General features: G+C 36.8%; 1 protein-coding gene across 3 annotated transcripts in view; it reads left to right on the top strand.

Annotated features, from left to right (window-relative positions):
• Positions 1-11,987: 11,987 nt before the first annotated feature.
• The window catches only part of LOC131078925 (uncharacterized), a 30,863-nt gene continuing 27,302 nt past the window's right edge, over positions 11,988-15,548 (top strand). The window contains exons 1-2 of one of the 3 annotated variants that reach the window (XM_058016769.2): positions 11,988-12,511; positions 12,700-13,746. In XM_058016769.2, coding sequence (XP_057872752.1) covers positions 12,823-13,746 — 924 coding nt within the window. In that variant the 5' untranslated portion in view covers positions 11,988-12,511; positions 12,700-12,822. Of the gene's footprint in view, positions 13,747-15,548 lie in introns of all 3 variants that reach the window. The other 2 variants (XM_058016770.2, XM_058016768.2) reach the window with 2 other exon arrangements.

Raw genomic sequence — 15,548 nt, 5'->3', positions numbered from 1 at the left:
ACTCTTTCTACACATAGCAATTCCCTTTCTTTTAAAGTTCTAACAATTTCCTAACTTGTTATCCACAACCTTCACATACTTCGGAGCTAATTATAGTCACATACTTTGGAGATAATTATAGCACCTTTATTTGCACACGTTCAAACTGACGAAGATGGGGTGACAAGAAAGATAGTTCGAAGGGAAAATCATGACTCAAGGCTTAGGAGAGTTTAAAATCAAGCTTTGTAGAAGGTGACCAATATGTGAATTCCATAATTCAACTTCGTATTTGCAAAAAAAAAACACATCCAACTCTCCCCCCAACCAAAATGTCACATGCGTCCACACATGGGAAGGGATAGGAATATAAACAGGTAGAGAAAGAAATGATATGATGCAATGATAAGTAACTCGAATACAATGCAATTAAGAGCAGTAAGTACAAAATATGTGAATGTGTACCTAAAGGTTGATGCATAATAAGCAATAATTATCGGTTTTGATGTGATGGTCGAGATATGTGCAATGTAACAACAAAGTTAAATAATGAAAGAAAATGAGTACGCATGGAGAGGCGTCAAAGAGAGAGATGAGGTTGAATGACAACGGAAGATAAGAAGAAATCGTTTCCATGTGGACATGGAAACTTTATTAAGGAGGTGGATAAGTAAACCTTACTCAACACGTGGTGAATTTGGAAGCTCGCCAAATGTTCCTGTTGTAGATTTGAAATTTGGACTACTTGCAAATTGCTGCAAGAACTCCTGTTTAGAATTGGGCATGTGATAAAGGCTAAGTCGATGGCCATTTACCAACAACTTGAAACTAACTGGATCAATTATTGTGAGATGAACAACCCCGTTGTCAAAGACTTCGGCCACCTCATATGGTCCCATCCAACGTGTCTGTAGCTTTCCCCAGAGTTATCTTGATATCTAGATTCATATAGCAATGCCCAATCTCTAGGGGCAAATTTCTTGTTTTTGATATATTTATCATGCCATATAACACATTTTTGTTGTAGAGTTATGTATGATGGAGGGATTGCTTCATGTATTCATCTGGAGTATTCAGTTACATGGTGCGGTCCTGTTGTGCTTTAAAAATATCCATATCCAGGTCTAGTAATGTTCACAACATTTTGTAATCAAATTCTATGGGAAGGATAGTTGTTTTGCCATAGAGAAACTCAAATGGGGTGAAGCTAGTGGTTGTTTTCCATGAGATCCTGTAAGCCCATATTGCCTCAGGTAATCTAGAGGCCCAGTCCTTCTTGTGGAGACTCAGTTTTTGTGAGAATGGCTTCAATTTCCCTATTTGTGACCTTTGCTTGTCCATTGTTCTGGGGATGATAGGGAGTAGACTTTTTATGAAGAGTGCTATATTCAGTTACCGACTCCCTAGGGACTCCATATCTAGTAAAGATTTCCTCGTAAAGAAATTTTGCAACTTAGTTGTCCCGAGCATGTGTCATAGCTCTAGCTTCCACCCATGTAGTAATATAATCAATGCAAACAAGTATATAAGACTTACCATTAGAAGGAGGATCAATAGGACCAATAAAGTCCATTCCACACTTATCAAATGGAGTAACAACTACCTGTGTTTGTAGGGGCATCTTATCATATTTAGTTGGTCTACCCATCCGTTGGCAGCGATCACACTTCCTATTACATTTAATGACATCCTTATGAAGGGTCAGCCAATAATACTCAGTGTTGAGAATCTTCATGGAAGTTCTTTTGGCAGCAAAATGTCCTCCACATGGTTCATCATGGCAGGCATGTAGAATATCATAGGTTTCATCTTCTCTAACACATCTATGCATCACATGGTTTGGCCCAGTATAGTATAAACATCCCGCAACCCAAGAATAGGGAAACATATTCTCAACTAACAACCTCTTCTCCTTGGGGAGAAATAAGGAGGAACTTTGCTTGAAGCCAAATAGTTTGCTATGTCAGCATACCATGGTGTAAAAGTACTGATGGAAAATAGGTGCTCATCCGAGAATGAATCATCAATAACAGCATTACAGCCATGTGTGGTAAGCCTTGAAAGAAAATCGGCTACTACATTAGCTTTCCCTGGTTTATCTACTATTGTAATATCAAAATCTTGCAGTAATAACAACCACCTAGCTAACCTGCCCGCTACCAAAGGTTTGTTCAATAAGTATTTGATGGTTGCATGATCAGTATGGACAAACACTGGATACCCAGTGATATAATGCCTAAATTTATTTAAGGCATAAACCACTGCTAGCATTTCCTTTTCTATCACTGCGTAGTTCAATTCAACTCCATGCAGGTTCTTATTGATGAAATAGATGGAATGCTCATTGACCCTTCCTTTTAACCCAAGATAGTGCCAACTACATAGTCAGAGGCATCTATATGAACATGAAATGGAAGTTCCTAGTTAGGCCGTCAGATAATAATCGTTCTAGTCAGAGCATCTTTAAGTGTAGACAATGCATGATCACAAGAATTTATCCAATTGAATTTAGCATCCTTTGTTAAGAGCCCATACAGTGGTCCTGCTTTTTTGTTGAAGTCTTGGATAAATCTCTTGTAATATCCTACATGACCTAAGAATCTCCTTACATCTTTTTTCTTTGTGGGTATTGCTAGATTTTTTTATCACTTCTATCTTGGCAGGGTCCACCTTAATGCCTGATTGAGATATATGATGGCCTAAAACTATACCTTCTGTCATCATCAAGACACACTTCTATCACTATATAGGGATAACTCATCTTCACACCTTTGCAAAAAAAATTCCAGATTAGATAGGGCTTCATCAAATATTTCTCCATAGGTTGTAAAATCATCCATATAAATTTTCATTATGTTAAGAGAGATGTCAGAGAAGATATTGATAATTTCCCTTTGGAATGTTGCAGGGGCATTGCATAAGCCAAAATGAAGGACTGAATAAGCCTACGTATCCCAAGGGCATGTAAAGATAGTCTTCTCCTAATCTTCAGGAGCAATTCTGATTTGGTTATATCGACTGAACCCATGCAAGAAGGAGAAATACTGCTTCCCCGCTAAATTGTCCAATACTTGATCAATAAAAGGTAATGGAAAGTGATCTTTCTTAGTGGCTGCATTCAACTCTCTGTAGTCAAAACACACTCTCCACTTACCTCCTTCCTTAGGTACAATGACCAAAGGAGATACCCACTGACTATCAGAGATGGGATAAATGAATCCTGCATCTAACAACTTTTGTAATTCTTGCTTAACGATTTCTCTCACTATAGGATTCACTCTCCTCTGTGGTTGTTGGATTGGTTTGCATTCTTTATTGATATAAATTTTGTGTGTACAGAGCATAGGATCTAATCCCTTGATGTCACGATAGTCCCGAGCAAATGCATGCTGGTGGATTTTTAGAAGTGTTGCCAAAGATTCATGTCGGGTTGTGGTCACTTATTGTTGATATTAAGTAATCTTCATGGAGAGACCTCTAGTTGTTCAATTAGTTCTATCATTGATGTTGGACTAACCGTGGGGGTCTTAACTTCATGTGGGAGAAGTGCATGGAGCAGGTGTGATTGATCTTGGAATTTTGGGGTAGAAGATGATGGTAACAACATTTGTAAAGGGCATGAAGGATGATTATCTATTTCATGAATTTTTTCTCAATAAGTTGAGATTAAATATCATCCTTATCTTACAATTTCAAGATAGAACTCCTCCCTACCATCATTAATGATTGAAGTGAATTAACCTCTTCGATATCATCACCCAAGTTAGGCCATACTGCAATATCGTTTTCTTCATTAGGCTTAGTTGGTGGAAAAAGAACAAGCTTCTTTGTGGTATTAACATTTGAAATGGTCATATCTCTAGACCTACATCCTATGTAAGCATTTGCAGTAGCCAACCATGGTCTTCCCAATATAATAGGATATCCCCCCAAAGTGGCTTTAGGAGATAGAATCATAAAGTCTGTTGGATATTCCTAGGAATCTAGGGTGACAATAAGGTCTTCAACAACCCCATTTGGTGTGACTGTGGAACTGTTAGCTAGTTGCAACACAGTAGGGGTGTGTCTTAGGGTTGTAATATTCAAATTTTGCATCAGGCTTTTGGTCATTACATTTATAGCAGCTCCCAAATCTATAAGAGCGTTTTTAACCAAAACCCCATTAATGGTTATTTCTACCACTGGACTACCAAGATCAAAATATTTAGGAATGATAACCTTTCCCAACATAATATTTGCCAATTGGCCTAGAAGGTGGATAGTTTTTGGATCTTTTATTTTCCTGCCTGGTTTCTTGAGACACATTTCCCTTATTGCTTTACTGTAGATGGGAACATCTTTAATGGCTTGGAATAAGGGTATTTTAACACAAACATGCTTGAGTTGGTCTAGGAAGTCAAAGGTAAGTTCAAATTCTAGTTCTTTGACTGATATCCTATGAGGAAATGAAGGGTCTCGCTCACCTGTTTGCGCTTGCTCAGTTTGTCCTCTATAATTAAATTGTGTGGTTTGAGGGTGATCATTTTCTAACTGTTCCTCCTGTTCTGGAGGAAGTTCAGTGATAGTTGGTGAATGAGGAACCCTTAAGTCCTTCCCTAAGCGGAGTTGCATGTTACTGATATTCACAACATAGGCAGGGTATTGGATAGGGTCAGTAACAAATGCTCGTTGTTGTGGTTTATTGTTAGGGTTTGGTGCAAGCTATGCTGGCAATTGAGTGGGCCTAGTTGCATTGGCATTTGGGCTTGCTTGAGGTGACAGGGCTTGTTGAGGAGGAGGAATAGGTGGTTGCATATAGCCAACAGATTGATTTTGCCATTGTCGTCCTCCTCTTCATCGAGGTGCTGATTGCCAGTTCCCTTGAGGAAGTTGCCAATTACCTTGTGGTTGTTGCATGTTCATATTAGGGTTATTTGGCCATGAAGGATGTTGGTTTCCCCGATAGATTTGCCCATAATTTGACCAATTAGCAGGATTTTGGAACTGCTAATTATTATTAGCATTGGGATTTGCATAAGGATGATTGAAAGAAAGAGGGTCTTGAGGAATACCTTGTCTTGGTGCCCATGATCTCCTTTGTGCAACAAAGAAGACTTTTCCTTCCTCATCCTCAAGTGGATTGAATTCTGGATACTCTCACTTGCTCTCAATGCTCTCAATGTTTTTGCATCTGGAATCCCTCTTTTTGTTTCTGCAATGGGGGTAGTATTCAGACAACATGAGTTCTGCTTCAATGTGTTTCTCGTTGGCCTGAAGTGTGTTCAATTGTGTTGCCATATTGCTGATAATGTCTTCCTTGAAATCCTTTAACCTGTGAGTTATCTCCATCTTGGAGACTATTGAAGATGCTTTTGCTACTATATATCTAGGCCTATAGTATCTACCCTTCTTGGTAGAAGCTCTTGATTATTTCTGACAAATCTTCCTAATCTCATCCCACTGAGCTTGAGTAATGTCTCCTCCTCCCATAAGGTCAAGTTCTTCAATACAATCCTCATTGATTCCCCTTAAAAAAAATAATTTAGGGGGTTCTTCACTCAAGGTTTTATGCTTGGACTTCTTGACACTAAACATAAACCTCTCAAGATAATCTTTCAGGCTTTCATCTTCTTTTTGTGTCATTCAGAAGATATCATCACCACGTCGATCAATTCCTCTGCAATAGTCTTTATAATTCTCCAAGAACTTTTCTTTCATTTCATCCTAGGTAGTTATTGCATCCCTGCCTAAACTCATAAACCACCTAAGAGAAACTTCTTTCAAGGTAGCAGGGAATAGATTGAGCTTATGGGCATCAGTAGTATAATCATAGCTTCTGTAGAGAATATCAAACTCAAACAAAAAGTTGTCTGGGTCTTCTGTGACCAAGCCATATAACTTTGGAAGAGAGGAGGCTAGTATATTCTTCAAATTTGCATTATCATGTTATTCAGGAATAGGGAATTCAAAAGTGGGATTAGGAGGTGGAGGACCTCCTCCACTAGGAGCCACCCTTTGTGGTTGATAAAGAACCAGGGGTAAAATATTATCTTCAGGGGTTCGTTTAAGAAATCAAGGTTTCCCTCTAATAAATTAAAAATACCTCGGTTTCTAGCTTCCACAAAAGCTTCACCAAAAGGATTTATATTTGGAGCTTGATAAGGACTTATTTCGAGGTTAGATTGAGAGAGAAGAAATCTTCCTAATGCATCCCTTCTTCTTCCCCTATGCATGTAGATTTTGTCTTAATTACCAATATGCCTACACAAAATGTTAGGTAATGGGTTTGTGTCGTGTTTGTCAAGTGATTCAAAGGTTTTTCTAACTCTAATGACATGAAACAGAGGCTTAAAGAATCTAAATTCTATATTCCCAATAAGTTCTTAGTTTGACACCATCCCCGCCAACGACGCCAAAAATGTTGGTTCCTTATAATGCCCTAGTAGTAAATACTCATCTCCTTGACCAAAGGGCTTCAATTCTCTGTTATCATTGGACTACTAACTCATTAATAAGGAATTCATTCAATTGTCAACCTAGTAGCGTATACTTGAAATAGGTTTGCACTATATGTGCACCAAGAGACTCATGAGGAATACTAACTCAAACTCAAAGCAACCAAACTAGGAATTAATGGAAACCATTAGATTCTAACATTGATTATATTGACATCAATTTAACCTATTTAACATTAAGCTTGTAACTCTATGCAGGAAATAAACTAACCAGCTGGTAACTATAAACTCTATTTTTCCTTTGGTTGTAGGAATAGTCACAAAATGGAATTTCTGTGGCTGCAGGACAGTCAAAAAAAGATTCTAAACAATAAACATAAGCTCGATAATAAACTTACTTAGCAAAACTTGGAAGTGAATGAACGTGGATGCTCCCTCAAGTGGCCCCCCTTGGTTGAGCCTCCAAAACCTTAACCAGATCTAAAGATTACGACAACATCACACACACATTGAAATTCTGGACAACAAAGATGGCAAAACTGAAATCTCTTGTATTATTAAACAGTGAAAGCAAAGTACACTAAATACTTGAAAAGATAAAAACTGCATTACATACTCCATCCTTAACTAATGTATTTATAAGAGATTTAACAACTAACCAACTACACAGCTGATCCACTCCCAACAAACTAGGAGGATGACTTTTTATTAGAAATAAAAGCATACAAGAGTGAAACATTCTAGGACTTAGTCCAATGCACAAATATAAGCCATGTCATCCTCTAGATCTCCTCAACAGACCAACACATGTTTTGAAACAATAAATACATCAACCACAATTGGGAGCTCTGTTAGAGTCATCAACTGCCAGCTTGACAGGTTCAACAATCCTATTTGAGTAGGATTGTAACTCTTTGAAACAACAACTGATGTCTCTGTGTTGACTTAGTCTCTCCTCCAACTGCATACATAGAAGTTAACATGCACAACACATATTTGAACAATATTACTTCTAACCAACATTTAATCAAGCATTTCCATATCATTAAAATAGATTTATCACATCATTTATAAGGTTGTTTAATGGATAGCAAAGTTCACAACTTTAAACACAAAAAGGCTTATACCCATCACAACAAGAATGTCTAAGTCACAAAATGAGAAATCTAACATTACATAAGTCCATATAAAATAACCAAAAAGGCTACTCATCGGGTTGGGTTGACGAACTCGAACTACACCCAATGGTAACATTTGAATGTGTAGTTTGAGTTCATCGACATGAACTACACCAAACAATGGCATTTGAATGTGTTTGAAGATAAGACTGGTGTGTATTGAGTTGATGGACCCAAACAACACCACAATACTCAAAGAAAGTGTGGTTCAGGTTCACTAGTTTGATCCACACCAAATAGTGATTGGTAATGCAAAATGGTAAACAACGTAGGTTGGGCCTATCAACTCGATACTACATTGAAGGCATGAAAAAGGTGTAGTATTGAGCTTGCAGGCTCCAACTACACCAAATGGTAACAATAAACCCAAAGCCAAGCAAAGGTAAATCGGAGGGCATGGAATCAAAACCATACCATAATGCGATGTATTGTGGTGTGATTTGGAGTTGTGAGCTTGAATCACTAGGAAGACTGAAACAAAAGGATACGAATAGAGGATTCCCAAGGCCACTAGCCCGATTACATTAAAAACCCTAAACTTAAAAATGAAAACAAAAGAAATGTAAAGGAAAAGGAAAAACTGCAACATACCTGAAAAAGATAGCTTAGATCAAGATGAAAAATCAAGAAGTTGATGAGCTTCGCCTTGAATACCAAAACAACAAGGTAAAATTGAAATCCAAAGCTATAAAAATGGATTCAAAGAGTCAAAATGAGCTATTAAAACTCGAATTGGAAATCATAAATGCACAAAGGGTTGGGCATTAAAGAGGTGCAAATCGGGTCTAAGAATCTGATTTGTACCCAAATGTGCTTTTTGGGATCATAAACCTGATTTGCACACACATGGTCAAACTAAGTGTTGTGTCGAGTTTAAGGTCCGATAGTACACCCCAAAGACTAAAAATTAAACTAACTCAAAATGACCCTTGAGAGAAATTAATCATTTGGAATCAAAATGAGCTTAGAGCTTATCGACCACAATTTTGGACCAAAATCGTGGGGGGTTATCCCAAAATTTCACTCAATTGAAATTGTGATAACAAAATTGAATGCATATAAGGTATGATTCACAATTAAATATTAAATCAACATAGTAATATTAAAATACCATTAATATATTTACATTAAAAATATGACAATTCACATATGACCAACTATGCATAAATAGTCTTGACGGGTCTTACACAAATATGCATTAGGGTAACTGAACATTACCAAATCAATAATTAGAGGTGTAAACACATGCAATTAGGAAAATTATCCAAATTAGGAATGATGTCTAAGGCTAGGTGACATAAATGGCCAATGTGCTATATCTAGTGACTACTGTCGAGGATATGGGCATGCTCAAACCTGTGGAGCCAAGTGGAGTCGATGCCCTGTACTTGTAGTCACTAAAACATTCACACGTCAAGTGTACCTACTCATATATATAGAAAACAACAATCTCATCTAATTAACTACATTAAATAACAACATCCATGATATTTGATTGCAACGATAAGCATATAAACATTCCTCAAACTAGTCAACATCATAACAATCCACTGAATCTAACATGAATACCATCAATCGTATCAATGAGTGTTTAATCTCTTTAACAAAATACAATAACATAAATACAACTTATTACTTTTAAATCAACCAATCAAGTTAGTCTTACTCGTTTCAATTTAATCATTAATCAAATCAACATCCATATCAACATCTCTCATATGATAGTTCTGAATCATTGTACATTCGTCTATTACAATCATCAAAGGCATAGTAGGTCAAACACACATCTGAATGCAACACCATAATCACGATCATCATGAAGTAGCCCAATACATCACTAGTCTAATATGATCACAAAACATATATCAAAACCAAGCATAAGATAAACACTCGAGTCGCATATGGCAGCAATGGAGAATCTAGAACATGATCAAAGTACCACAAGAATGATCCAAATCCAAAGTACAAATGGCACAACCATAGGCACAAGCCAATTCCACATCAGGAAATATGAAATACAGAAGAGAAAACAAAGGGGGCATTACAACTTATAACACTGTTACAAATCAACTTAATATGTTGTCACTTATTCAAAACTCATTCCTTACGAAGATAATAGTCCCCCATATTTAATGATACTTCATTTCCTTTTTCCACAAGAGTAAGAGTCATACATCAACTATCGAATTCAACACAAACAATGCACATGCAACCCATTTGTGGTTTACATACACGAGTGACGATTCAAATTCAGAGTGTAAGGTATTGATAGGCGTTAATGCCATAAACTAGTAACTTAGCCTTCAATAATGAAAGCTAAGCTAGGATATATCTCAACATAATGTGGGCTTAGATTTATACACATTAGGATCAAAATTTGGAGACTTTATTAGTGACACAACACTCCTAGGATTCCTACATCATAATCACATTTTAGACCTTTCCTTTTTAGATTCTATTATTATAAAAAAAAAAATATCCTCGATTTATCAAATTAGATTTTTAGCTTTATAAAAATCATTTTAAAATGTCTTTAGTGATGTCAAAACTTGGAAATAATGAAAATACAAAAAAAATGATCTTTCAAGATCACACTATTCTTCATCAAGCTCACATAAACTTTCATACCTTAACAAAAGCTTCATGATGATGGTTGCAACTAGACAATGCATATACTTGTTAACTATAATACTCATGTTAATTATTTTATTGCCTTTAAAGAAGCATCTTTCAAGATTAATTTAATTGAAATGAATAATAAAATATTACTCTAATTCAAGAAGGCAACAATGTATCACATTTGTAGCTAAATACTATATGTTTCATAATTCTAAATACAAACCCCTTTGTACACATGTATTCAACTATTAGAAATACAATATCTTTGTAATCAATATGATTTTGAAGAGCTTTAAAGAAAGAGACATCCACTTTGACTTCAAATCCTATAAAACCAATAAATGTTATACATGTTATACGGCTTAAATGATTCTAAACATAATCAACTCTATCATGATGTGTAGACAATGCAAAGAATTCATATTTGATTAGCTACTCTTTGTTCAATTTTTCTTATATTTATTTTTACACTCTCAAACTTTTAGAGCATAATCATATTATAATTTGAAGTTGATAATGGAATGTCACTATCATCATATGTTACAAAACTACTCAACCAATCAATCATACAAGAGAGGAACAATCAAGAAAAAATCAAGATCACTCAATCAAAATGCAAGACAAAGTTTTTATTGAAATAATGCAAAGAAGGGCAACCACTAGTGCTAAGTGCAAGACAAAGTTGGCCTTTGTCATGATAATATAGATAGAAAAATGCTATTCATAAGAGTTGAAATACTTTATTTTGAGAAGAGTGGTGCAAAATTTCATAATAATAATATACAAAGGAGAATCTTGTTGTCTATAAGAACCCAACACTATAAAAAGTAGGTTTACATTGTCTAAAATTTGACCTCACAAAAACTAAGCTTGATGTGTGCAAACACTCAACATTATAAAGAAGAAAATTACCATACACAAAGACCCAACACCATAAAAAAAAGTTGTTTGTACAAGATTGAACCTCGTAAAAATCAAGCTTGAAATGTGCATTAAGAGTTTGATTCTGACTCAAGATGAGCACTATCGGAGTGTTTAACACATACAAATCGAACATCCTAAGTGAAATTCTAGATATAAGTAAGACACATATAAGAAATAACGAATCTTATTTTATTTTTATTATATTATGAAGTGGGTTATCTTTATAAATATTTAAAGATTCACTTCTTCCAAATGGCTTATTACTTTGGACAAATACTCAACATTATTAAAAACAAAGAAGATAAACTTGCCATGCACAAATACCCAACATCATAAAAGATATTATGCAAAGACTTGAACGTTGGAAAAATAAACTTACAATAAGTAAATACTCAACACTCCTAATAAAAAGGAGAACCTATTCTAATTCTAATTCTATACCTTCAAACGGAAAAAACTAACAAAAATCTTAAAAAAATCTTAGGCGGACCCGTGGGGGAAGGGTGAAATTTCAAAACTGTCAAAATACATTAATAATAAAAAAATCTTAGGACGGACAGGTGGAACGTCAAATTTCAACCTCGTTAAAAACGAATCTGATCTTTAATCATTTAAACAAATTGCGATCAAATTAAATAATGAAAAAATAAAAACTAATAAAAAGGTGGCACGACTTTTCTGAAAGCTCTTCCATGTGACGTCCACCTTCCTCCCTTAGGTAAATTTAATTAATTAAAAAAATATTTGTATATTGTTTTTTTCTAAATTATTAAATTGCTTCACTATTTAATTTTTAATTTTTTTCTAAATTATTCTCAAATTGATTTGTCCAAAGTGCACAGCGAAGCAGCCGTTGGATACCACCTAATTCTCAGATCTCCGGCCAAAACATGCATAAACTACGAAAAACAAAATTAATTATTGAATTTGTGACGGATTTTCAGAGGCAAATCCCGCGCGTAATCGGATTTTCCCACGCAGCCCACGTTTTGAAGCAGAACGGATGTTCTGAAATCTGAAAGCAGGAAAGAAATGAAATGGGACTGGATTTAAATCTTTGAGCTTTTCCAGTGTTCAAATTTGGGGTTCTGTAAGTAATGCTATGGCGGGGCTCTAAAGGCCTACAGTTGAGGGGCAGGCCACAGAGGAGTGCATGTATTCCCGGTTGACCCAGGTTCGATTCTCGTCACTCCACTCACCGGATTCGGCGAAGTACATCACGCATGCTGGGGTTTTTTTAACTTGTCGGCCAGAATCAGACTTTACTTGAAACTATAGAAAGGAGATTTTGAGAAGAGAAAACTGAAGTTACCTTTGGTAAAATAAATCTACAGGAAGAGTTTCTTTTGTTTACGGCTTGGAGCTTGCTTCTGGAAGGTGGAACTTTCCTCGCAAATCTTGATAAAACATTGGTCAAGTCAAACTTGTATCTCTGTGAAGGATAGATTTAGCAATTTTCGTTTTTAAGGATCTCAGCGCTTTTTAGATGGTAGCTTTTCTAGTGTTCGTTAGATTTTCTGGCGTTAATTTTGACATAAAAAATTTCGTCTTTGTGAAAATCTCAGCTCTTTGGGAAGGCCGCCACAGAGTCAACACGGAGTATAGTGGTGGAATTATATATGAGGAAGTGCCGATTGGTCTCTGCTAGTGCCTTGTTCGTGAGAAAATGAACTTTAGAGCATTTAAAAATGCAGGGCCATGAGCGTCTGTTAGCAACACCAAGGATCAATAGAAGCATCCGGAAATGGCGGCAGAATCGAAGCAGTACCATAGCAATAGTGGCAATAGCTCTAGCCTTGGCAACGTTCACATGGCTTTCTGTAGTTTTTTCTCCAGCACGGTCTCATTTGCAAGAGTGGCAGGGTAGCCCCTTGGCCTTTCCTTGGGAGCCCTTCGGACATGACGAAGAAGAAGAAGCGCAGGACCAAGACTCTGGTTCTATGGCTATAACGGGCAATATGACCGGGGCATTTATGCACTCAACCGATAGATCGAAGAGGTCATTTAAGGCCGGGAACCTGAGCTTAGACCAAGTTGTATTTGGCATAGGTGGATCGGCCCAGTATTGGGACAAGCGCAAGGAATTCGTAAAGCTATGGTTCGAACCTCAGCGAATGCGTGGGTTTGTTTGGCTGGAGGAACCTGTTAAACCCGATCCCTTGGATGCCTTACCGCCGGTCAAATTGTCCGACGATATATCTCGTTTTGCTTATACAAACCCCAAGGGCCATCCTTCTGGTGTTCGTATTGCCAGAGTTGTACAGGAGACCTTCAGGCTAGGGTTGCAGAATGTCCATTGGTTTGTTTTGGGGGATGATGATACTGTCTTCAACGTGCATAATTTAATTAGGGTTTTGAGTAAATATGACCCCTCTGAGATGCACTATATAGGGAGCCCTTCGGAAAGCCACTCGGCAAATGCTTATTTCAGTCAGAATATGGCGTTTGGGGGCGGTGGCATTGCCATCAGTTATCCGCTGGCTGAGGTTTTGAGTAACATGGAGGATGCTTGTTTAGAGCGATATGCAGAGTTGTATGGCAGTGATGATAGGCTGCATGCTTGTATTTCTGAGCTTGGGATTCCCCTTACCAGGGAGCCTGGATTCCATCAGGTACACCATTAGAATTCCTTTTTCTGTATATTGATTATTCTTTTTGGTTAATACTTAGCAACTTGAAATTTCTTCTGGACTATCAGTCAGTTGACGTTAGCTGTAAAAAACACTGGAATTGCCGATAAGCAAATTCACATAACTGAAACTCTATTCGAAACAAAAAACTTAGTTATTTTGTTGTTGGGGAAGGGCGGTCCAGGGGCTTACGTGTAGCAGTGAAAGGGGGATTTGCGGGTGGAAAATGCGAAACAAGGTAAAAGGGGGAATGGTGTAAAGGAGAAAGGAATGTGTTGGAATTCATAGGCTCGGTTATGGGCTACCTTCCTTTGAGGGGTACATTTGAGGCACATTCATAACTCTGTTAACATGGGGGCGGACATGGAACATACTCTGAAGATGTGTAAACAAGGTCTACAACTGAATGTATCCATAATTGTTACACATTCCTAAGATTTAAGGTTTGTGAATATAGGATACATTCACATATTATCCACACTCCACAGTGCTGTGGAGATGCACAACAATCTGTCACGTGTCCTTTGGATTTATGAGGCACTTTATTGTTTTGGGAGGAATTGAATAAGGATCACACTTTTACGAGTGGTTCCCATTACTATTGCACCGTAACCCTTTATTTTTAAAATATCAAAAATTACATTATAAATTTCTTTTATTACAAATAGAAAGGTTCACCATCTACTCCTTATTTATAAAAAAAATCCAGCCCCTAGAAATTCTTCATATAGCAGGTACATCTTGTACGTAATGGCCCATGCTAGTAGAAATAACCATGCAAATAGTCTCAAACTAAAATAGAAAAACGGTGCTGTTTTCTTGAAAATGAATACACATCTTATATACACATTCATATGAAGGCTGTGACCTGTATACGTTCAACTTAACCGTGAGCATTTAGAGGAATACCTAGGCTAGAAGCTAGATTATTCTGCAACACTGAAGTGAAAAATGTCAATGACTCAATGTGCATGCTGACTATAGCTTCACGTTTAGAGGACGAGGTAATATGCAGCACTAGTTGCAACTTCTTGTTAGAAAAAGAAAATGTTTGAGCTGTCAAATATAATAATGAACATTTATTTAACAGATTAGAATGCAGTTATTGGTTATTGGCAACTGTTAATGTTTTTAAATGCTGTTTTGGAATATGGTAATTTCTTTGAGAGGCAATTGGACTTACGACAATTCATCTCATGCTTCTTAAGGATGCAGTCCCTTTTCAGAATGGCTATAATATATTATGATTCCCTTATATGTATTTACTATTTGATATATCGTGTAAATCCATTTGAATGATGTTTGCAAATTTCTGCAATGTTCCCAATAATCCTATGTTGTTTGTAATTAGAGCTGGCGGATTCCAATTGCCTTGGGCAACATTGGAATCCGCCTCCATCATATAGGGCCAGGCCCAATACATCTCGGCTCTCACCTAAGAGGCTCCCACGCTACACTCAAACACAACACGCCTCCTTGATAGGGCCGACCCTATCCAATTCAATTAAAAGGAATCAATATAATAATAATGTTTAAATGCAAAGAAGGCCGACATGTTTAAAAGGTAATATGTCTCCTATAAATGTAACATACGCTTCTCATTATCATCATTCAATCCAAGCAGATGAAAATCATATTCGGTGAAAGCGAACTTTATATTAAGGCATCTGGCAACAGCGAACTCCACTAGATAGCAGCAGTAGACAGCGAACTCCATTAGGTAGCAGCAGATCTTCAATAGGAGACAGCGAACTCCATCAGATATCAGCAGATCCCTAATTGAA

The sequence above is a fragment of the Cryptomeria japonica genome, chromosome 2 (genome assembly GCF_030272615.1).
Source record: "Cryptomeria japonica chromosome 2, Sugi_1.0, whole genome shotgun sequence".
Classification (NCBI taxonomy): Eukaryota; Viridiplantae; Streptophyta; class Pinopsida; order Cupressales; family Cupressaceae; genus Cryptomeria; species Cryptomeria japonica.
The sequence above is the reverse complement of the archived record's forward strand: the minus strand, read 5'-3'. Positions and strand labels throughout refer to the sequence as shown.